Raw genomic sequence first — 24843 nt, forward strand, 5'->3', positions numbered from 1 at the left:
ACAAAAAAAAAGTAGAGAGAGCAGAATCTGTTGGTCCACCTGTCTATCTATCTTTGTGGAGAGTTTCAGCATAGTAAGACATATCTAGTACTTCCACTCCCCTGGGGAGCTCACTGAACGTTTTCTAAACTGGATGGTAAGTGAACACCAGTGACTGATAACGTTGACCTTAAGGCTGCGAAGAGGGGATCAAATGCCATACAAGCTTCTCTTTTTGTAGCCAGCTGAAGCCGACGTGGGTTATTTGCCATCTGTGCAATCATCTGCCAGCTGAGAGACTGGAAATGATTCATACGAATTCATGTAAGAATTCCTGGTTTGATCCTTCGGGGTGCTGGATGTCCTTCAGGAGGTGTTAAGTGCTCTCAGATGCCACATGAGTTCACTGCATTGAAGTCATTCAGCTTTCCATTGCTGAATGGTAACAAGCGACCCTCTGCGGAAATGTTTTCCCAGCATCAGGGAGCAGTTTGCTCCAAGCAGCACAGCTCTAAGATGGATACCAACAGGAGCGGTACTGAGACTGCTACTCCTGCATGCAAATGATGGCCACAGCAGACATAGAAAACTGCACAGAAAAGCTTTGATCACAAACCATCACTTTCATTTCTCATAGAGAAAACTGAGCAGGTCAGAGAGGTGATTTTTTTCAAATCTCCTCATTTACCTTGATGTTGAAAAAATTCCATAGACAAGCGTCGTTCTGGGGTTATCTGTCTCTAAAAGAAACACATCCTCTGTAAGAAAGAAAAAAAAAAAACTTTGAAGACTACTAAAAATTTCATTTTCCAGTTTAATTCATGACTCTGTTCCTGCTGCAGTCAACAGTAGTTTTGCCTCACACTTGAACGGGAAAAAGCAGACACATCGTACGAATGGGCCATATGCATAAATCTAGTGTTCAAACGTTCAGAAACAGATTGGAAAATGAACTCTGCACTATCTAGCCTTATGAAGACAGAAAGTAAAGATTTTCAAATATGTTCAGGACCCACGTTGCACATTTCTCTCATCTGGATCTTGTTTCAGCAGGTTTTTTAACAGTAGGGAAATGTTTAAGTTGCAGTAGGTCAAAGGCGGAGTTCTTATAGACGGACGTAATCCGAAGTAGGAGGATTAGGTGTTTTATCATCCAGTACACATTCAAGATTCCATCACTAACTAGTTTTCAGCATGATATGAATGACTCACAGCTTTGCAGTGAAGACATTGAAAGATGTAAAGCTCCCAGCTCCCGTTGTGTAGGAATTTATTGACTTCACTATGCAAAACTGTACATACTCACTGAACTCAACTTGCCCACCATTACCTCTGACTGGTTTAATTTTTTTTTTACACTTCACTGAAAATTACTTCAATCTCTGACAGCTTCTCCTTGCAAATGTTTTTAATAACTATAATCAAGCTACCTCCTAAGCTTATTTTACAACACACAAAGAGATTGAACTGTTTGAGCTTTTTATTATAGAATATTTCTTTAGCTTTCCATTAATTTATGTGGCTCCTTCATTTAATCCTCTGAATTTTTAAAGTGTTCTTTTAAATATGACAAAAGCAAAAGACGTCACCATGCAGAACTGGAAGTGTTACACTCTTCTGCATTATACATGAAAACAGAAGCATATGCTTGTTCTCTCCCAGTTTTCTGAATTTCCAGCTGTGGTTGTATTCTGTTTCTTTGCTAGAGGCTTGTGCTGGGACTCCAGGCTGAGCATATTGTCTCCTGTTCTGTATGGTTTTACGTTTTGTCATACAGAAAACTAGAAGCTGTTATACTACTGCATTATTGAAGAGGAGTTGGCTGGAAAATCACAGTTCTGAAAGATAGGTAGCTCTGGTAGTGCCAAGAGAAATTGATAACTTCTGAAAGCCCATCCTCCAACAGACGGGCACCTTGCCCATTCTGTATTACTGCAACTGCTCCTAGGCCCATTAGCTTCCATCAAAACCTTGAATCAAATCAACTACACCATATAGCTGTAAAGATAAAAAGCCAGAAACACTCCAAAACCCATTTGTTATTACGAAAATCTGGAATATTGACAAGGGGAGAGAGAGAGAGATTACAATGGGGAGAAGGTCAGATTCATAGTTTATATTTATAATCATACAAATACAAAATCTTCTAACACCTGAATTTAGAACTATGACTTTGTACATCACAGCTGTGGACAATATAGAATTTGAAACTTTCTGGTAATGTTGTTTGGCACTTAAGGATCAAGATATGCATATATCAATTCCTTAATGAAAGGAAACCTCTTGTGACTGAAGTATAGATTATTCACTGAATATCTGCAGTATTTCACATGTGGAACTGAAAATCTAAGGGCTTGAATGAACCCTAAGAGATTATATTTATTCATTGTACTATTGTTGCTGCCAGTAACATGATCTGTAAGTATCATCTTGAGCTATCAAATTGAGGCCTCTACCCAGTGATGAAAAAAGAAAAACTCTATTGAGGAAAAGCTGTGTATTAAGCAGTGGTATAAGAAACAGTTTCAAAGAGGTGTACGTTAAAAACCCTCTATCATACTCCCAAGTAGGAGCAAAATAACAATAGACTTCAGTTACATGTTCCCATCCAAATATTCTTTAAATTTATAATTCCATTACATAGTCAAGATTAATTACCTTTATTTCAAAGATAAGGATAATTACACAGAGAGATTTATGAAGAATTTATTCATTTCCTGACATAAAACTGTAAGGGGAATTTTGTCATGAATTTCTACAGAGTGAAGATTTCATTGTCAACAATTTGATTAAGGAGATATAAGAACATCAATAATTAAATATGTCCAGGATGCAAAATTTAGATGAAAATCTTAAGGGATTTTTTGGACATACCTAATTCATCAAAGTAAGTTTCTGTTCCATCTTCATCCATTACTGAGCACACAAGTCTTGCTTTCAGGAATGTTGTCCACTTGTTCACAAGACTACGCTGACCACCTGTGTCATTCTGAAAAGGAATATTATTTTCAGCAAAACAAGATTTACTAACATTTTACTGGTCTTTCCCACATTTTTCCTCAGATTAATATGACTAATCATTTATACAATTATGCTGAAATTCAATATAAAAAATAGATAGACCTAAACCAAATCCCCTCACCTAAGCACTCCAGATACAGGAAAAACAAGAACGAGTTTTCTAGCAGATTTTTTGTGCTTGGCTAGCAGGCTTGGTAGGGTTGGGAAGTATATTTTGTGTGGCAGCAGTGTGTATATATGACTGGTAAGGACTGTGGAGGTCTGTATCACTCACTGACACGCAGCATGGAGAAGGCCCCAAAGGTCTAGTAGTCCTATGGAAAGATACTTCTTCTAGTTGGGATAGTGGTATAGCTGCATCTGACCTAGTAAGCCATGCTGGGCAATGAGGTGGATACTCTCAACTAAATTCAGAAGTGTTGCAAGTCCTGCTAGCTTGGTCCTGGGCTGGCCTGGTCACAACTCGCTCCAAGATCTCTCCGTCTCTCTCTGGTGCAAGGTGGAGACTGTAAGCACTAAGCCAGATGGTGCAGCACAGCTCCTGCCTTATTCTGCTGGTGAATGCCTTATCTAAGAGCAGAATCGTCCAAACTACATAGCAGAATGACACCCCAAGAAAGGGGAAAAGGAAATTTAGAAGCAAGTCAAATATGGTTTTGATTAAATGATGTGCATTTTTCACTGATGCTCCTGGAGCTGGTAATACAACTTTTAGCGTGACCCATAAAGGGTCTTTTGAGGGGTTCTTTCTTTGAATCATTGTACTAATGTATTTGGCAAGTCTCAGAGGTGTTGATAGATGAATATGATGGTATACAAGTATGCAAATATGACTGACTCAGATTTATTTTCATTGGCTTTGGGATTTTGCCACTGATTTCAGTGTCAGTCTAAATAGGCTGAGGCCTTTCAGAAATCATCTGGGCTTCATTATAACAGTAACAATAACAAATACAGCTATAATTGTGTGAAATGTCTTCTTGCAAAATACCCAAAAAGGCCTTTGGGCACCCTCACAAAAATATAGAAAACAGAGATTATAAAAGAGATCACATGCCTCATCATATTGCCAGAGAAGGAGTTTAACACAATCCCAAAAACACACTCTCACACCCATGCACAACAAAATCAGAAAAAAACCAAATCTTAAAGAAAACCCAGATTAAAGACATGTAATACACAAATGCTCACAGTTATCTTCCTGAGCCTTTCAAAAAGAAGGAATGAAAAAGCTAACAGTAATTGTGCGTTTATAATTTTTCTCTCATTAAAAGAAATCCATTTCACTGAAGATATTAATAGCTGCTTCAATCATTTTTCATCTACAGTTGATTGCAAATACAAAAAAGGAAACAGGGACAATGAGGAGCATTGTGATTGTAAATTACTGCACAGGTGTAGCCATAACTCCTGAATTTAATTTTCCTGAGCATGTTTTTAAAGTTAGGCTCACACATATATCAGTGCAACAACCCAGAAAGGACAGATATTGTAAAATCAATATTTGAAGCTTAAATAAAGCCATTTAAAAGCTTGGCTCTGATATTTCCAATGTGTTTCGGTGTTTCAAAGATTTTGAGTGTGTTTTTGTAAGACACTTCAATCTTATAATTGAGTTTTTCTGATGAAAGAATGTACCTCATTTGTGCAAAGGACAGCAAGTTTGGAAACTCAACACTGGTAACTCTTCTGACCCAGAGAAATCCACAATTTCCTGAATCTCTAAATTTCCATATCATTCTAGGTATAGCCAGATATACATAACATGTTCAGACCCTATCTGTGTGCTCAGTAACAGCTCTTCTTAGTTATGAATGTGGAAGCTGAAACAGGAAATTTGTTTTGAACATAAATCAAAGGCTTTTCAACCAATGAGTCTTTTAGCTTATCATGTCACACTAGCAGCTTGTCCCAACAACCTGGCAAACACAATAGTTCTTACTGGGCATATTCTTGCAATCATTGAATGAATTTGCTTTGTGCTGCCGCTGTTGTCTGTGAGTCTCTCTTTGAAGAAGAAGTAGATTTTGGCATCATTGGGGTCAGTGCCATCTGGGATAACATGAGCATCCACAAAAATAGGCTCTGAAATGAAACAGTATACCAAAAAGATGAAACCAGAAAATGTATCAGTATCAGCAGTTAATGATTTGACAGTTACTGGCTGCTTCAAGGAAATGCTATGTAAAGTAAAGAGGTACTACTGTGGCAGGTTAAGCTATATGCTCTAGCCTCATGTCTGTATATACACAAGGTATCATTGCTTCTTACTGGCAGCCTTAAGTTTCTGCATCCTTTCATCCCATACCAGATTTTCAGAAAAGTGATTCAAATGCAGAAGCAGTAGTATTAGATTACTGCAGAGATTCAGAGACTTGGAGGAATAAAAAGGAAGAATCAGTGGCAATCAGTTATCAGGGGCACTTAAGGAAAGACTCATTGAGGCAAAACGTGAAAGGAAGCTGTTGAAAGGCTCATTAGGAAAACAACAAATAAGGAACATAAATAAAAGAGGAAAATAACTTGTGAAACACAGAAAAGGAAAGCAGGGTATGCAAATGCTTGAACAGCATTTGAATTCATATAAGAGGTTAATAAACATAACCAAATATACATGCAAAACACTGCAAAGGTGTGAGAGAGCAAAATAATTTATATCCTTAACAGCAAGCATATAATGGAGAATGGAGACCTCCAAAGATCTCCTTTGTTTGAAGGAAAAAGCTGACCCTCTTCCTGCATGAAGGTTACATCTTTTCAGTGACCATGCAAGATTGCTTGATCAGTTGAAATCCAGTACAAATCTTGAAACAATCTGATACAAAGGCTGGTTGTCTGACAGAAAAAATCACTTTAGACTGCATCATTTGTCTATTGATATGAGCCCATTCTCAATCAATATAACAAGTGTCAAGACTCTGGCTCTAAAAGAACATAGAAATAAATTGTGCTTGTCAAGTACCTGTTCCAAGCATAAGTAACAGGTAGATTTTCCAGAAATGTTATTTTAGGGGTTCTTTTTCCCCCTAAAGAAAGACACCCCTAAAGTGGGGTGACCTAAGAGGCTGGGTCATACAGTGAACACTTTACATTTGTGCATTGTCTACAATATGCATTTACATACAATTCTTCATGGTTCATCTTCATAAATTCAGAGAAAAGCTCTTTAAAAGACAAACTCGTTTATTTTAAACAAAACAAAGCAGAATATCTGTGAAAGCCATTAAAAGCTCTGGCAAAACAAAGGCATCTCACCACTCAGCCACTTGGAGTTGTGCTGGTCGGTTCGCACCGCATTCCTCCTGGTCAGGCTCCGAAAAATGGCTGCATCCGTCCCCATGAAATCAATATACATGCCTGAAAAAAGCTCTTCGTCTGCAAAGAATTGAAAGAGAGAGGAAAAAGAAAAAGCATTGCTATGGTTCTTGGGAAATCTGAATTTACTATCTATTTTTATTTTAAACCCGTGAACTCTTTATTTACCCAGGAGTCTATACAGATAAATACTGGGTCATGGGAACGGTGTTTCCCTTGATTGACGAAGACACTCTCTAGGATGTATGAGCATCAACAGATTTTTCTTGAACGCTTTGGGGAATTGCATAATTAAATACAACATCAGAACTGCCTATGTGGTGAACCTTTTTTTGATATTAAGTTTAGTTGCTCAACAGTCACTGCTAAGGATCACTGGAAAATCAGTCTATTGTTATCAAAAAGAATCACAGTCACTTTTTTTTAAGTACATACTTCAAAAAGCTTTTTTGTTATGGGAGTAGACAAAATGACTGGGCTGAATTTATTGCTGGTGTAAACTGGCACAACATCTATTGCAGTCAATGGATCAGTGCCATTTTTTACCAACAGTATCGTCAAAGCTGCCCCAGGCAGCCTCAAGCTGACTTCAGTATTGCAGAGGCCAGACAATCATATTATTGAACTTTACACAGAGTAATAGGGAGCAACGGTTGTCCCCTTTTATGTACTTGATTCTAAGCATAGGGTCATTATGCCTGACCAGAATTAGACACGCAACTCTTACATTAACAGGGCTATGAACTTCTGCTCCCTGCACAGGGCTGAAAACTCAGTCCATCAGTCATGACGTACATCTGTGTTTGTGTGAGTCTATGTGTGTGCATAAATATATGTATACGTAATTATAATTCTAATTACATATACTATCATTTTCTACTCCGTGAATAACCAAGCAATTTCCACTGACTAATGACAATGAAACCCCAGAGCAGAAAACAGTAGCTAAAATAAACTCTTAATGCTCAGAGTGGGAGTGGTGGCTGAACACATTCCAGTACAGCTGCGTCCTTTGATTGATGTTTTTGTCTGAATTCCTGGACTACCCAGAGAGTGTGGTCAAGCTGGCAAGAGTCGTGGATTCAGAAGCTCTTGAGGCTATTTTTATGTTCTCTCTGTGTGTGTGTGTGCACATCAATATGGAAGACTATTGGCTCATTAGAGAATTAAAACTCTGGAGAATTTGGTTTTCTGCTGCTGGCTAGAGCCTGAACTGAACCCCGCAGAACAGTTAGCAGCCACTCTTCTACTCCCAGTGATGACAAGGTTCTTACACAGGGGATTTAAATAATGCTTTCACTGTATATTTGTGGAACATTTACTTCCCTGAGCGTATATTGACAGAATGACAATCTATATTGATTTATAACTGATTTTGAATATTTGCCTCATTGCTTCAACCCATCATAGCTTTACTCTTATTGTGAAAGAAACTGGCTTACAGATCAGGCTTGGGGCTCTCACTAAACTTTATGTACAGTACTATACATAGACACACACACTTTAACAACAGTACTACACTATGCAATTTTAATCCTATTACTTATCAACACTATTATGTCTTAAGCATTCTTAGTGTCTGCTTGCTAATCATGTATCAGATGATATCCGTCAGCTCCACTTCCTTTTGGTTAAATTCTTAAATTTCACACACAGCACTTGGTCTGCACAGCACTAGTTCACACTACTGTTTGTTAGTGAGGGGAAATACTGAATTGATGAGGTATGTCTGCTTTTATAAATATCTCAGAGTCTTGGTGGGGAGAGTGACATGCATCCTTCACATTAGCTATGCCAAGTTTCTTCAAAGAACATTTTTCATTGCTTTGATGCAGCAGTGTCTTTGTACAATGGCAAATTGTACCAAGTTCAAACCTGGTTTTATAGCATCACTTTCCTCTGAAGGGTGAATCAGCTTTCCTGCTGTAATCTAGGCTAGTGATGCCCAAAATTGTCACGAAATTGCACCTATATTTAAAAATGGTTCCTTTGTTTTGGAAGACCTAGCCCAGCTTGCAGCATTTCCCACCTTCTGAAGTGAGAGGAAGGAATTTCTCCTGCAGAAGAATGCTCAAAGGAGAGTCCAGTACATGGGCTCAGTCCCCTCATTATAACTCAAGCTGGGACTTAAAAAATCCATTTTCCAGCATGAATATTGAGGCTAAATTCATTCAAGCTTAATGTTTTTGAAGTGACTGGACTTTGTAGTAAGAGGGAGATAGTACAAAATGTAATCTGAGGGACTCTTTTGTAAAAGAATGTGACTTTTGTGGAATAATTTAAACTTTGTAGATGAATTATGTCATGAAAGGTAAGTCAGACACTAAGGAAGGTCTCTTCAGTCACATAACTGAGAGATCAGGGAAGACAACAAGAAGTCTACTAAGATGAACAGTATATACAGTAATTCAGAAAAAAATGTTCTTTATTAGTGTTCCATCAAATCCAGAAGGAAGAAGGAAAAGAAACTTTATTTTTTAGTGACCATTGATTTACTTGATAATACCAGAACATCAAGGAGTAGCAGTGGATTAATTCATCACTGACTTTGAACAAACATTTCCTTTCACAGTGAATGTCAGTAAACACCGACCATAGTTCACTGATGATACAAAGATATAAGTGTAACCAAAATTCAGAGAGGTATCTAGGTAGCATTCACCTGTCTTTTCAGGGTGCTTCAGCTCATGTCTCTGTGAATAAAATTACTTGTCCTTTGTACTAAATATATTTGCAATGAGGAATCAAAAAAAGAAAAAAAAGGCAACTTGTGTTTTGAACAGACCATGTAGGATAGACTATATGACACTTCTCTTAAGTTCCACATGACTAAAACTTTAAAGGAAATAGCTGCCATGATATGTAATAACCATTGATTTCAGTGGAGGCTGAATGGCAGAAACACCACACGTTGTTCCCTTGTAAACTCTTTGTGGAATATGCAGTACCTGTGTGCACTAGGTTTTATTTGCTAAGAAAGACTGAAAAATCTGTGTAACTGCTATCCCCTTGCAAAAAAATATAGGAAGGAGTAGTCACATCTTGAAAAATCAAGGCTTTGGCACTACAAGTATGTAAAAATGCTGCAAACAGGAAACGTTGGGTTATACTAAGTATATATACCAACTTCTGGTTGAAAAACAAAAGTTTTACTGATGACTTATGTTCCACAAGTGCATGCCCCCTTTGACTTTTCAATTAGGTATGCAATAGGCACTGCAGTAATTCTTTGTATGGGTTATATCTCACAGTCACTGGGTACAGTCACCACCAATTCACAAGAATATTTGAGGTGTTTCAGTTGTATCACTTCTTGGTCTTTCAAACAAAAGAAAATTGCAAAATTGGTTGGGTGTAAAGCCAGCTGAAGAACAAAGTACTTTGCAATAGCTGGTAGGCTCTACAGCAGAGATGACAAAAAAAATGAAATTCAAAGAAACTTAAGTCTTTGGGCTTTCTTTCCCTAGCTACTCTGAGATTTTATAAGTAATTAAATGAGACACAAGTGCTGTCTGGGATGAACAAGGTCAAAAACTTTTCAAGCATAAAATGCTAGACAGGGTAATGTAAAGTTGAAACTAACCCTGGGAAAAAATGTGTAAGCTGGAAAAGGGACAACCTTTTGTTTTCTGTTTCTCACCCTTTCAACAGCTTATTTCTGCATTTCATTTGTACACCCACCTTTAGCTTCATGTAAACCTTGAAACAAGCATGGACCTGATCCTTCTGCCCATTAGCCAGACACAAGGTCCTGCTCTGTGGAGGCTGAATTCTGTGTCCAGCTTGTTTTAGGCATCCCATCAATCCGCAGCACGCACGATCATACGGGTTTAGACATCTGCAGCTTGGAGTATCTTTACTTACTGATCATAACAGACACCGTGTTCACGTTGGGGTTGAAAGAACAACGTCCCTTCCCTGATTCACACTTGGAGTCGATCTTGAAGATTTGTTCCTGCAATGTAGATTTGTGTGTCACTTCTCGTTTCAGAAACCATCAGATGTAAAGTGATTTTTATGCTTGGCCATTTCCAGCATTAACAATGTTCAGCACTGCTGGGCATTTTTGCTGTGCTGTCAGCAGTTTACTTTTCCTACTCAGAATTTCATCATCTTTTTAGACAACTTTTTCATTGGTATCAAGTTATTTTCATAACTCTTGTTATAAATTCAAGATACTGAAACAAAGAATTTCCCTGTAGCTCAGTTATGCTTTGGAGAGGTTGACTGATCTCTGCAATAACATCTGTGTAGATTATTTCATGGTCTTGAAGTTATTTGTAATTTATTTGGTGAGTACATAGTGATACTTCTACTATTCTAGGACTTTATAATAAAGCTACTAGAACAATAATACATATTAAAGATCTCTTACGACAACTCTAATTTGGTGATAGTATAAATCATTTGCTCTTTAGGGAGCTATCAGACCTCCAAAAATCCCCTAAATCATATTTATGTTCTTCAGTATCATCTCTTGGATAATGTGTAGAGCTCCAATCCCACAGTGATAGGTGATTCATCAGTATCTCTTGCTATAGCCTGAAATCTCTTGGAAATTTTTTGATGCTTATGAATCTGGGTGTGGTAATTGGTTCATATTTCATGTGATTTATAAATAGGAAATACATTTGGTAAAGTACGAGCAACCTGGACTACAGCTTTAAATATAAACAGCCTGAATATCTTCAGAAAGTTTGCTCATCTCAGTGCAGCTTTTCACTTTTTCTTGGTTCCCAGCAATGCTGAAGAGCACAGTATACTGAGCAAGAAGTGACTTTGGTCCATGTCTGTTACTTAAAAACTGTAGTCAGTAACGGCAGAGACATCAATCCATAGCACATCAACTAGCGTACCATTGTATGCCAAATAACTTGTTCCTAGTCTCCTACAGCAAACTTCTAAAACTTATTTTAATAAAAGCTGACACAGATTTGAAAGAAAGGCTTCCGTGGTGTAGATGCTCATGTATTAGTTACTCAGCTAAAGGCAGCAGCTCCTCATGTTCGCTTTAACAACGGATGTAAATCCCAAGGGAGTTGGGATGACACACAGATCACTGAGCACCCATCTGGTGACAGTAAATTGGAGACTCTGCCAACCTGAAATGCTCAGCTACTGCAGGAAGTTTTCATATCCATTACCCCCATCTCTTTTCCCCCTCTTCTGTTTTGCCTAATTTAATCAGAGAGATATTATCTATTGTTTCAGTAATGAAACTCTAAACATGGTTAAAACATAAGGATGAAGTTTCTAATGTGATCTTGTGGGTTTTTTAATGTTGTTTTATTTCTAGATGAATATGTAGCTTGATGTTAATACATATTTACGATATTATAGCACTGTTTACCAACTTAAAATGCCCATTATTGCACTATTAAACTAGTTGTAGGGTTACACTTGATTTTCATATATATTAAAACTACTTTTTAGCCTGTAATTAATCCACATAGTGATTACACTTCCTTCTGTTTGCATTTACTTTGACGTTAAAATATATTTGGGTGACTAAGAAAGTCATTACCAAAGACCAAAGTATCAAGTGTGCCAAGCAAGAAAATTAGTTATTTTTTAACCTCTGTTTCAGAGAAAAGGGCAACATTCTCTCTTCAATGAAACTGCCTTTTTTTTTTTTTTTTTGTGAGATTATGTGAAAAATTTGAGACAAAAGAGCAAAACAGGCCCAGTTCTTATGATTGTTGGGTTTGACTCTTACTGTCAGGCTTCGTAGCTTCTAGAGAAAAACAGATGTGCTCTCTAAAATATCCATTTTGCATGTGCAAAACCACCCTTCTGTGCATGGAACACTGTACTAAACTAAAGGTGAAATGATAAAAGCAGAGAAGAAAACGCATTCTCCCTAGCCCCATCAGCACTGCATAGCTCTTCATTCTACTCTGGTGATTAGTCATGCAGGGGTACATGCAATGAGTTCAGAAGGAAATGCTTGGGTTTAAACTGCTATGCTATTGTTGGCCTGCACAGGAATGACTTTGAGCATGCGATACCTACAGTCAAGTGTCTGACAGACTCCAGACGTCTGAAACAGCAGTTTATTTAATCAATTCATCGTAGGCATGTAGCTAGACAGACAGGCTCAGTGAAGCCAGTTTTGCTCTTCTAAAACTTATCTTTATTTTTAACTTAAGAAATTTAACATCTTGCATCAGCTGGAGATGTCATTCCCCATCCTCTCCCTTTCCCTCCAAATCTCATTTACAAAACCAATAAAATTATGAGATTCAGAGTTCCCTGGGCTACAGTATTACTGCTTAAGCTGATAAAGTAATACTGCATTAATTAGAGACAAATAAGACACTTTCCATATTTTAAATAATTTGTCAAGAAATAGGATAATGCTGAGAAAAGATGATCTCTATTTCAAAATACGTGAAAATAAAGTAATGCAGACCCCAAAAAGATGTATTTACATATTCAGTTCTGCCTGCTTGTATTTTTACATCCTGTGAACCTCTACATTTAGATATTTCATTAGAACTGAAGGTGCAGTGATTCAGAGTACACACTCTGTTAAGGAGGCTGGAGCCAGGTGGGAATCTACCAAAAGTCACTGACATCATTCCATGGAAACCTACCTGCAGAAATAATGTTTTATCACCTCTCTGGCAACCACTGCAGTGGCCTTGGGTCTTGGCCAGAATTCCCATCCCACTCCCCGTGAAATCAGTAATAAATTTCCCAGTGTCTTCCCTAGGAACCTGGCTAGCTTTTAAAGCTGCCCTCACATGGCAGAACTCCAGCTGGCACACCCTGATCTTCCTTCCCAATACATCTGCTTCCACATTCTACGGTAAAAAATACTGTACACCCCTGTGCCTGCAGACATGAATCTGACCCAAAAGCTACTGAAGTCCTGGGTCTTATTTAAGTACTTTTCCTTCTCCTTCTGTTTGCTTAATTTATTCCCTATTACGTTTGCACATAAACAAACATTTCACTTTCAAATCAGGGTTCTTGGACAACATGCTTATGAAACATCTGGTACTTTGGAGATTGAAAATACAGAGTGAGACTGAATGTAGAAAAACTGGATATCTATCTGGAGATAAAGTTTATACCCTGGAAGACCCCACAGTGACGAGAAAATTGATCAGCTTCATCCCAGCAGAATCTAACAGGGCAAAGCTTGTGCAGTAGATGCAAGCTACCTATATCTAGCAGGTATTAATCAGAAGTTCAGCAAACCTTCACATACCTGAGTAGTTAGGCCACTTAAGAGCTTCTCCTAGGAATCCGTAACACATGGAAGTTATAAAAAGTGGACTGCATATTTTCCTTTTTATCTAAGTACATATCTCCTTTCAAGTATTTCTTGGCAATTTTTCAAAACAATGTGAGGAATTAATTCACCAGACAACGTCAAGTAAAAAAGTAGCATCAAATGTAACCCAGTATTTAGTATGACTGTGGAAATTTGAACAACCATCATATCTAAGGCATGGCTTTTGATCATTGTTTTGCTTTGAGCTGGTAACAGGTCAGAAAACTATGGATCTTTGGGGTTTGTCCTATTTAACATGGATGAAGAAACCTATTTGGATGGTTGATTTTTGCATAACACTAGTAAGAGGCACCACAAAATGAGTGGATAAAATGAGGAGACTCACCTCGGACCTGCGCCCTCTGTTGACGTAGACGCAGACGGGGCTGAAGGCGCCGCTGCCGCAGACGTAGAGGTGTGTGCGGTTGTACGACTGGATCACACGCACAAAATTCCCACAGCCGTGCTGCAGGGAATACAGAGGAAAAGAAGTTCACATTGGCAGGTGCTATTAGATGTTGAGAACTCCAGGGAATAGACACGGTTTATAATTGTAATAGTATCATTAAAACAGCTACTGAGTTTGGTAGTCTCCAGATTCGAACAGCTGCCCAATTCTGTTTTCTTTTTATGCCATTTTGCCTAGTCTGGGAACTGGGCACTGATACAGCCCTAGAGAGGAGTTGTAGAGGAGTGCATGTAACTTTCCCATTTCCACATCACAACCTTATTTTCATCCACAGACTTCTCTGTACCTTGCACGGGAAGAAGCAGGGCCTCTGCAGGAAAACAAGAAGCGACCTTATGAAGTTTCCTTAAGGACACCTCCAGAACACTTTTTCTCCCCCCCTATTTTTTTCATCATGGCTGGAGATAATTGAAAAGCAAAGCAAGCCCAAATCTCAGATCCCATTATTTCTTTAAAGAACTTATTTCCAAAACTTTAAAACCCTGAACAACACAAAGTTTGCAGCGAGTTCCTGCTTCATATTGAAGGTGAACAATAACACCTTCAAATCAGCATGAAAATTGGGACATTAATGACCACAGCTTCATGCCACTGAATTTACAGTTTTCTCCTTCCAGAATATCTCCTTCTTCTCTTGTTCTTTTCTTTCTTGACTATGATCAATTGTCAATGCACTTTAGGTTGAAAATAGATTTTTTTTCTTACTGAGATCCCAGAACTATCTTCATATTCAGTCATCCAAACTTTCACCAAAGACAGTGAAAATTTCTTGTGTTCTGTGAGCACAGGATTGGAAACTCTGTCATCAGCCATCTTCATGAGAATCAGTAGAGTTAATCCTGGTTCAAACAGTTTATTTATAGTTAAAGGCATTCACATTTTTGGCCTAGCAGGAGCTGGTACTATGCTACAATATCTGAAAACTTGTGCATAACTGTAGGTATTTCAGAGTTCACAGGAGTTTCTCTATGGGGAACACTGCATGCCTTCAGCTAAGTGCTTGCTCTAGCTATATCAGAAAAATCCTTTAACCCAGTCAAAACATATTGTTTCTCTAAAGCAGAGGGCTCTTCCTAAATCGTTCCAATTTCTCATATCCAACCATCTTAGTTTGGCTCAAAGATGGCTTTAGTAATGTCTTGTTATCAAAAATGTGTCTTTCTCAGAAGTACTGCCAATCCACATTATGTCTGTGGAAAGGGAAGGACAGGTGAAAGCATACCACTAGCTTCTATATGCCAGAATGTAAATGGGTGCTCTCTTTTCTTGCTGTTTGCAGAAAACTTTTCTATGTCTCCTAGATAAAGGATTATATGCTGAGAAATCTCACAATAAAAAGTCTTCAAGGGCCAGGACTAGGAAACAATGTCTACATGAGCAGTACTGGTACCTGACACTTGCTACTCTGCTTTAGTAGCATGCCATTTGCTTTCCAAAGTGCCTATGGCAAGAGCACGGGAGCAGTTAGATATTCACATACTACTGGTGTTTCTCTTGGAGCTGATACCAAAACTCACTCAGTAGCAGTATCTGGGGAACTGCCTTACTGTAGACATCAAAAGTCAGACATCTCTGCCCTAGTATCTCATCACAGTAAATTGAGAGAATAGATGTCATACTAACCTAAGCATTCAAGTTAGCCTTGTGAACATACTATTTAGAGGTGATGATTTCTTTTCAGTATTAAAGAAGACAGCCAAAGATGGCAAAGTCAGACACCAGTGTTTGTCTAATGGTAGGGTAGATGAACCCCTCTGAATCTCCTTGGAAAAGAATTTGCTGATTACATAAAGTCCTTTACTGGCTGTTCCAAGTCTATTCCTCTTTCACCTTGTGATCATCACTGTTCTCTGATAGGCCAAACATTATCATGCATTCACTCCCTCCACTTTTTTTTTTTCTCATTTGAAACTCTCAATTGTTCAAGAACTCACAAGAATGCTGTTGAAATTGAACAGAAAATTTTATGTTGCAAACAGTGTTTTGGCATCAGGTTCTTTTTTTCTCATTATTTCAGTCAGTTTTCAGTAAGATGTATCATTGATTTTGTGGGAGCAAGAGCTACTCTTCAGTACCTTTTTTTTTTTTTTTTCTCTTAAACTCTTGAAGACAAATACTAAGAAACAATGTAAAATTCTATTTCTGGACTCATGTATTTTTTTTCCAATGCACATCTGGGATTAAAAAAAAAAAAATCAGTTACAGTTGAGGCACATGGATATTCCTAATCAACTGCATTACAGGATATTATTTATTCCCTTAATCAAACTGTTGTAAAAACAGACGTTCTATCCAGAAAGCTGTCTGCTGATGCAGAAACATTTGGGTACTTCAGTATGATTAACAGCTAGGGAAGTTTCACTACTAAATGTCAAAGACTAAAAGTTATCTGAAGAGTCTAATACTTAGTAGTGTCTCGGGTTTTTTTTTCTCCATAGAACATATATTTTACATACTGCTCTCTGTTTAGAGTATCATCTCTGTTTTTCCTATTTTTGCCCTAGAAGTGTCATTATAGGCTGCAAACACAACTAAGACTAATGAACTTTTGTATTTCAAAGAAAATAAAAATCTATAATTAGTCTGTCACAAGCTGATGATGCAGCTGACACAGTAACTAGGGTCAACAGTAATCTTTATTAATAAAGCTATATGTTTTGTTTTCACATTTAGTGTAACTTAACAGGCCATTTGTCTGTACAATTTACTGCATGCTTCAGTAACCAGAACAATTTAAATATGTGTAGAAACACAAGACATTCAATAGGAAGAATGTTCAGTTTTCACTACCACAGCTCTCAGGAAAGAAATCATATAAACTGCCATACCAACCACAATATAGTTAGTTATCCATGAAGATTCATTCTGCTGCTCTGCAGCAATATAGTGAATTACTCTCCATAGTTTTGAAGAAGCAATTATTACAGTAACACTCCAGTAGGCCAACCTTCTGGTTTCCTTATATTCATCACCATGTGCAACAAATTTTCAAAATAAAGCCCACACATATTTTTCTTAAAATAGGGACTCAGGTGAGTTAATGTAACATTGCAATAACTAAATAATATGTAATCTGTAGGCTTAGTTAACAGTAGAAAATGTGTAGCTAAAATAAACAGAAATATTGGGCATGATACAGAGACCTTTGAAAAAATATAAATTCAGTAGACTTTTGCATTCATCTTATTTTTCTTGAAATTAAGTTATATTGATATACACCTGCTTACATCCTTCAATCACTTCATTAATTATGATACTACATATATGATATGTTTGAAAGACGATTATAGTTAATGTGAAGTCTTCTGATTTCAATAGCTTTTTGCTCAAATCAAAATATAAGCAAAACTTCATTGTTTTTTTCTCATAAATTTAGTAGTGAGAAATTGCATTTTTCTAGTGCAGACTAGATTCTGAATTCTAACACTAAAATATCAGTTGGAAACAGCTATACATAAAGAGATAAGAAGAAAACCAGAATAAAGACTTTTAGGTGCTGCTAAACTGCCAAAAAGTAAAAAGGTAACTGATTAGAATTTAAATGTGACTTTCTGTGGGGTTTTGTTTGTTTGTTTGTTTTTGGTTATGTTTACCATTTAGGTGTCTTCTGTGAAAAAGACTGGGGCATATATAGACTTTAAATTCAAATTACTTTAGGAAAATAATCATGTTAATATGCAACTCTGCCAAAGACAGGATTTGCTGTATTTTACCACTCACTGGGCCTTTCAAACTAGTTAATTTTTATCTATTGTCTCTGAAGAGTGTATAGGGCAATTACCAGCTAATTTAGGTCCTTTGGAAGGTGTCTGCATTTAGATGGGAGAATAATCAGCTGTGGTGCAAAATGACTTAAGCTCTCCATGGTCTTTGCTGTGATTCCAGAGATCATCTTTGCCTCTTTCCAGGAAAGGGTACTGTTTTCCAGATACTTATTTGGGCAAGTATTCTATTGTGGGAGTAATGGAAAGAGGTGTTCGAGTTGTTCCTGAGTCTAGGGTATCGTCTGCCTGTAAAGTCTGTTCCTGGGGTGAGCAGACAGCCAGAATGCTTACCAAAGCCAAACAACAGCTCAACAGGCTGTTCAGCATCATCCCCAGGACATATCTGGAAAAGTGCGATTAGCTAATTTGACTAGTAACAAGAAAAAAAGGCAAGGTAGTGGTCAATGAGCATCTTTTTCCATCTGTCAAATTCTGAATGCGTATTCTATTTACAAATTATTTTTTTCATAAATTCCCTTTATCTTTTAAGCCTGCAGAGCATTTAAAAAGCAAAACAAACACTTCTTTCTTTTTGTTTTTGGCTGCACTCAAGGTACTCTTATTTTATGGCCAAATATGTATGCAATGTATGTCATTTGTATATGTGTGTGGATGTGCATGCAGATTATAACTTACTGTAGGATCTTTGCCAGCCATTTTGCACTCTTCAACCTTGTTTGCTGACGCTGGCCAAAAAATCTGTGAGACGAGAAGTATCTTTTAAGTAACATATTTATCACATAATTTAAACAAAACATTTCACCACCTAACTTACACTAATAAGTTAATACTTTGATATCTTCTACATCTTGATTATAAGGCAAAAAAATTATTTTCACTATGTCTAAATAACTGTCCATCTTTACTTTTTTGCTTCTACTGAATTTTTAGAAATTGTCCACAACAGAAAATGGAAGACTAAAATATTGAAAGAAAGGTTCTGGAGAACAAATTTTTCTTTTAATAGCAAAGGTTTGGAATACCTTATGATAAAACTTTCTTAAAAACTTAAGATTCCAGGCTGATTTTTTGATTTCTTTCCAAGATATCTTGCACTACAGACAGTTTTTCAACAAACACCTCATTCTCTGAATCTTTTTCTGTTCTATACTCAAACTCTAACATTAGTGAGATTCTTCCATTATTTATTTTTATTTTTAAATGCAAAATACATCCATTAGAAATATCTCCTTAGAAATTTAGTAGGTGACAGAGCCTGATAACATTTAGCCTCAAGATAATGTAAATAATACCATAAAAAGATCTCTGTCTATATATATACATATACACACACACATGCATATTTATGCATAGACTTGTAGTTATGTATACACAAGTATGTAGGTTTCTATGGGGGCATAAGATTAGCAAAATTAATCTGTTACAAAAATAAATAAACAAACAGAAGAACGTGTGCACAGATTAATTCTGAGCCTAATACTGGGTGATCAGATTCGCTGCCAAAAAATTTTGTTTCAGCTTCCTTTGATGTTTTTTAAATTCTTGTTTTTCCAGGTCTAAATATACTGTTGAAATGTCTCATGGCTTTATACTGAGGAATATATTTTATGCAAGAGAGGCCTTCCTATCTAACCAAATTCTGTACAGAATTAAATCTGCCTGCTAAAGGAAGGCTGGAACATGCCATGTAGGAGCACAGCAGCTCCCAGAAAAGGGTGGCCCAATGACAAATAGCAAAAAGGTCACTTAAGCTATTCCAGATCAGAGAAGGCAGCCTCATTTCAGAGGAGGATTTCTGTACCATTAGGAGGAGGAAGGATGCATTCATGCCACCACAAGAGGCATTTAATTTAAATGTGTAAGTTAGAGTTAACCTCCCAGGACTCCCTGCACAATCAATTAAGGTAGACAGGCATGTTCAGAGGGTTATTCAGAGCAAAACCCAATTTAAATGCACTTAATCACCCTCCAGTGGAGCCTCTCTCTCTCTCCTGACACATTAAAAGCCTTGCCTCTTAAGGCAGGCATTTAACTTTCTTGTGCTAGCTGGATATCTCTGCCCCTCAATACTCCTGAGGTACAGCAATTAAAGCTCATAGATTAAAGGATTGGATGGATTTGGTAGAACAAGGCCTATGCCACACTTCAATGTAGTGTTGCAGCTGTGATAATCTAAAGATGGATAAAGTCTGAAGAGAAGTAATATCTTAACAGTCAGGCTTCTGGGCACACAAGTACTTCTGCAGGCCAACTATTTTAAAAGAAGAGAAGCTGGATTTGAACTGGCTCTGGAGACAAGACAGGAATCTGTGAAAGTGGTTTAAACATCTGATAATTTGGTTATTTTCATATACAGGCTGCTTAATACAGTTTGGGGAGGTGTGGCACAGAAGAATCCATAGAAAACAGCATCTCACTAAGTGAGAGAAAAACCCAGAAAAGAGGTAGTGTCAAGAGGGAGGTTAATATAAAAAATAATGTCACTTTAGAACATGTAAATAGGTCAGTTTTTAAACAAGTGTTTGAGAAGCAGCCATGCTAATACCTTGTTCATGTTGCGTTACACATAAAACAGGGACTAACAATTCAATAAGGTGCAGGCCTGGGCTTTTGCCTGCTGCAAAGTAATGAAACACAGTTTTTTGTCTTAAAAAGAAAGGCCTGTAGTAAAGGAACATTGGATTCTCAAAATAAACCTTGGACTTACATTAAGAGGGTCCTGGCTTATATTATTAATATTCAAGGACAGAATATGATCTTTGCTGCCCACGTAGATCCGATCCTGATCTTCATCCATTAATAGTATCCTGTAATCCAGGGGACTGTGGGATATTCTGTGATATTCGGACGTCTTAGTTTCCTGCAGTTCTGAAATAGTAGACAAGTTAGTAAAGTGGTTTGGTTCACAACTGCGTTTCTTTCTCAATAAAGAACAAGTGGGGTCAATAAGAGAAGAAAAATCTTCATCAGACACTTGGTAATAATGCAACGGTTGAGCTAAAACAAATTTTTCTTTCCCAGTTTGAATGCCATTCTTTCATACACTAAGTAGCTAGACATAGCTCATAAAAATCAGACATTCCTGTTATTTATTCATCTAATTAATTCTTATTTTAATGGATATGATTATTTACAGCTTTGGCTTTTAGAAAGATCATATATTAAATTAATCAATGCATTCAATACATTTTGAAGTTTATGACAGCAGCAAATGAATGAAAAATATGTAAGAACAGTTCACTTTCTTTTCCTAATGAGAGGCTTCACAAAGAATAGTTTTTTATCATTTTCAAGGTAATTTTTTTTTTTTAGTTCTCCATCATCGTGTATAGCTTATTTAAAAGAAAAAAAAATTATTCAGTCAAGCATAAACGTGTCCACTTATTCAGTTTGTTTATGGGATATGGACCAAACTATAAGAATGGCAGAACTAGCTATATTTTTCCACAGAAAAGTTTCTTCAATTAAATGAAGTGAAAAACAACCTTTGATCTCATTAGTGGAGGATCAGGTGCATTACAGGAATAGCACAAGCATCTGCAATGTAAGTATTACTTGCTGCCTTTGAGAAAGCTCAGCCTTCCTGTCTTTGCTTGGCCAATATGCTTTGGCCCCCACTCAGATTATTTTTCTTTTCAGTAATAACAGAAGGGATATTTTTCAAGATCTGAGAATGGAAAAATAAAACTTTAATAATCTATTCATCCTTATTCAAATATTTAACATCTAATTATGCTTTCTTACCTCATGAGTATTATTACTGGATTATGTTCCTTGGGACTCTAAAAGGGTGGCAAATGCACACCACATATGAAAATGAAGCCCTGCTACGATGTTTATTCATAAATCTAAGAACTGAGTCCACATCCCTTATGCAAACTGTTTCTCTGGAACAATATAGCTTTTGCAAAAAGCAAGGGTTTAGCTCATTAGTTCCCTATGGAAAACAGTAGATGACTTATTCAAAATTAGTCACCTGAGCCTTTCAGATGACTAGATGAGCATGGGCTAATGGTATTTTGGAAAACAAAACTCTCAAACCAAAAAATATTTCTGGATATGTGCTCAGTTAAAAGAAAATGTGTGTCTAAAGTATACACCTTCTGCAAAACAAATATGTAGCTGGAAGCATAAATTTTTCTTTGAAAATTACTTGGAGAGAAATTTGTGACAAGCTGTAGACAACATACAAGCAAAGGCTGCAGTCTTGGGACTTATACCTGTCTGCTACAGATCTAATGATTAAAAAAACACTATAGGAATATAATTCGCATTGAAAAGTACTACGTATATATAACTTCACTTAATTGTTATCATTACTGTTAAACACTTTCACAGGAAGATTAAAAATATCTTCAGTTACTGAGAGATATGTTTGATTCGCTTAGATGTGTGCCAGCTTTCAGGAGCTAAGGGTTGCCTACATACATTTATATATGACATTATTTTAAAAAATAACAAATAATATTTCTACTTCATATGTCCCTCAACAAAAGATAAACATACAATCAAAATTTACAGTCTGTGCCTAAAAGCTTAAACTGAAACAGTACTTATTAAATATATATGAAAATTGTCCACATCACTTTCAGAAGTATTTCTTCAGTGCCTGGAAAATCAATTGTTTTACTTAATTTTAAAAACTCCTCTCTGTAAGCTTTTAGCTAGGATTTTCAAAGGCACCTGGGAGAACCACCAGCATAACACCATTAAAATGCAGCCCCTTTGCCCACTCTGAAATTCTCAGATTATCCTTTCAGAACAAACCTGAGCAGCTAGCACTCATCCCTATTCCTGGTGGCCTTATTAACTTTACAGTAATATTTGGCAGCTGTAAGGTGAAACTGATCCTTCTTATAACTGTATATTTGATATAGTAGTGAAAGCATAAATAAACTCGGAGAGGCAGCTGTTTTCTGCACAGCACTGGGTAAATGTGAGCACAGTGATTGCAGAATATAATCCCCTTCCTTATTACTTCAGTGACTGACAAAGACTGACAACGAATAAACCATGATTGACATAAAAGATTATCAAGATTATGATGAGTGTTTCTAAGCAAGAGACAAAAATAGCAACAGATATTTGATTTCCACAACTTTCATTTATTAAAATCCATTATTCTCCTGGATTTTTAACCTTTTTGCCATGGTGTTACTCTTTCTAAGGCACCTGAAGGGTAATCTGTCTCCATGAAGCTGCTGCTGAGGAGAATGCCTTACGACATGTCTCTAGACTATGGATGCTCAATGCCATTCATAAGAGGAAGGAAAGCCCTGATACAATTACTTTCATATTGATTTCTTCTCTTTATTTCTTTCAGTGCTGAAGTTTAGTTTATTAACCTCTTTGGGCTACTCAAAAAAGTGGGCAGGGAATGTGTAACTGATAAATTTTCTTTTTATTTATTAAAGTTTACCACAAAATCACCCGAGAAAACTTGATATTTTAATAATTAAATCTAGTAAACACAGATTTACTATCTGGGTGTTGTTCCTTGGAAATAGTGTTGGCTGGAAAGATGCTGTAAGGTCACCCACATTCCTTTTCCTCTCTGAAAGTTTTTGTAAAAAAATGATATAAACAAAAATGACGTAAACCTTTACTGACGATTGATATAAACATTTGCTGTCATAGTTTAACCCCAGCTGGCAACTAAGCACCACACAGCCGCTCACTCACTCTTCCAACCCCTCCTCAGTAGGAGGGGGGAATGAATCATTAAAAAACCCAACAAACTCATAGGTTGAGATAAAGACAGTTTAAGAGGACAGAAAAGGAAGGGATAATAATAATAATAATCAAATATACAAAACAAGTTGTGCACAATACAATTGCTCACCACCTGCTGATAGTTGCCCAGTCAAAGCCTAAAACACAGTGCCCCCCAGCCAACTCCTCCAAGTTCATATAGTGGGCCTGATGTCATAAGAAATACCCTTTTATCTTGTTTGGGTCAGCTGTTCTTGCTGTGTTCTCTCCCAGCTCCTTGTGCATTCCGAGCCCCTCTTGCCAGGATATTATGAGAAGCCGAAAAGTTCTTGACTAAGTGTAAACACTACTTAGCAACAACTAAAAAATCAGTGTGTTATCAACATTATTCTCATCCTAAATCCAAAGCACGGCACTGGGTAGCCAAGCTACTAGGAAGAAAACTAAATTTATCCCAGCCTAAACCAAGACACCTTCAAAGGAAATTCTATTCCATGCTTTGAGAATTTAACCAAACATTCAAGCCTGTAAACACTGTAAACCCTGTATGGAGATGATGTTGTAGACATCTCTCTGTGAATATTAAAAAAGTTGGGTTTTTTTTGACAATAAAACTAAATATTATACATATTCCATATGCAAATAACTGTCATCTTTCATAGTACAAGAATAATTTTTGTTCACCATTTTTTCATTAGTCAGTAAATTTACTTTTGTGCTTCCTCAATGATAAAGCTATTACTTACTTGGTACCTAGTGTTAGAATCCAATCTTAGAGGACACATTATAAAGCTCATCCCTTTTAACGAAGAACAAAAGCTCCAGTGAATTCTCTCCTCAGAACTATTATTGTCGAACTGCACACTTTTGAATTCCCAATGACTGGGAATTTTCTCTGTACATAGTGTACTGTACAGTTTACTGAAAATTAGGCAGTTTAACACCTACTCTTTAATTATCCTTCTAATCCACCACAAAAAAAGTCAATGCAAGTATTATTTTAAAAAGTCATGGTTTTTCAGAAGAAATAACAAAACATTTGTGTAATACCTTTTATTCACATCACAAAAGCCTTTCTAACACTCAGAACTCAGTATGTTAGCCAGAGCAAAGTGAAATATGGCTAACAGAGACTGGAAATCCAGGAGGATGGAGATATCTCACACAGCCTGTTATACCCAAATTGTCCAACCTACATAAGGGTGAATGAGCTAGATCCATGCATCAGGTAGTCCTCTGAATGTCATATTTAATGACTCAACATCAAGCTTTCATCACTCAATTCAAATTCACCGGCGTCACAATACTGAAAACACAGCCTGAATTCCTAATGTAGGGAA

At 36.9% G+C, this 24843-nt stretch overlaps 1 protein-coding gene across 1 annotated transcript in view; it reads right to left on the bottom strand.

Annotated features, from left to right (window-relative positions):
- The window catches only part of SEMA3C (sema domain, immunoglobulin domain (Ig), short basic domain, secreted, (semaphorin) 3C), a 106415-nt gene that overhangs the window by 21075 nt on the left and 60497 nt on the right, over window positions 1-24843 (bottom strand). The window contains exons 2-9 of the mRNA XM_008945168.1: window positions 20499-20659; window positions 18467-18529; window positions 13944-14063; window positions 10180-10270; window positions 6256-6375; window positions 4943-5085; window positions 2854-2968; window positions 668-737 (exon numbers count right to left, since the gene is read on the bottom strand). Of these exons, the coding sequence (XP_008943416.1) occupies window positions 668-737; window positions 2854-2968; window positions 4943-5085; window positions 6256-6375; window positions 10180-10270; window positions 13944-14063; window positions 18467-18529; window positions 20499-20659 (883 nt within the window). The remainder of the gene's footprint in view (window positions 1-667; window positions 738-2853; window positions 2969-4942; window positions 5086-6255; window positions 6376-10179; window positions 10271-13943; window positions 14064-18466; window positions 18530-20498; window positions 20660-24843) is intronic.

Source organism: Merops nubicus, unplaced genomic scaffold, assembly GCF_000691845.1.
Source record: "Merops nubicus isolate BGI_N331 unplaced genomic scaffold, ASM69184v1 scaffold12778, whole genome shotgun sequence".
Taxonomy (NCBI): domain Eukaryota; kingdom Metazoa; phylum Chordata; class Aves; order Coraciiformes; family Meropidae; genus Merops; species Merops nubicus.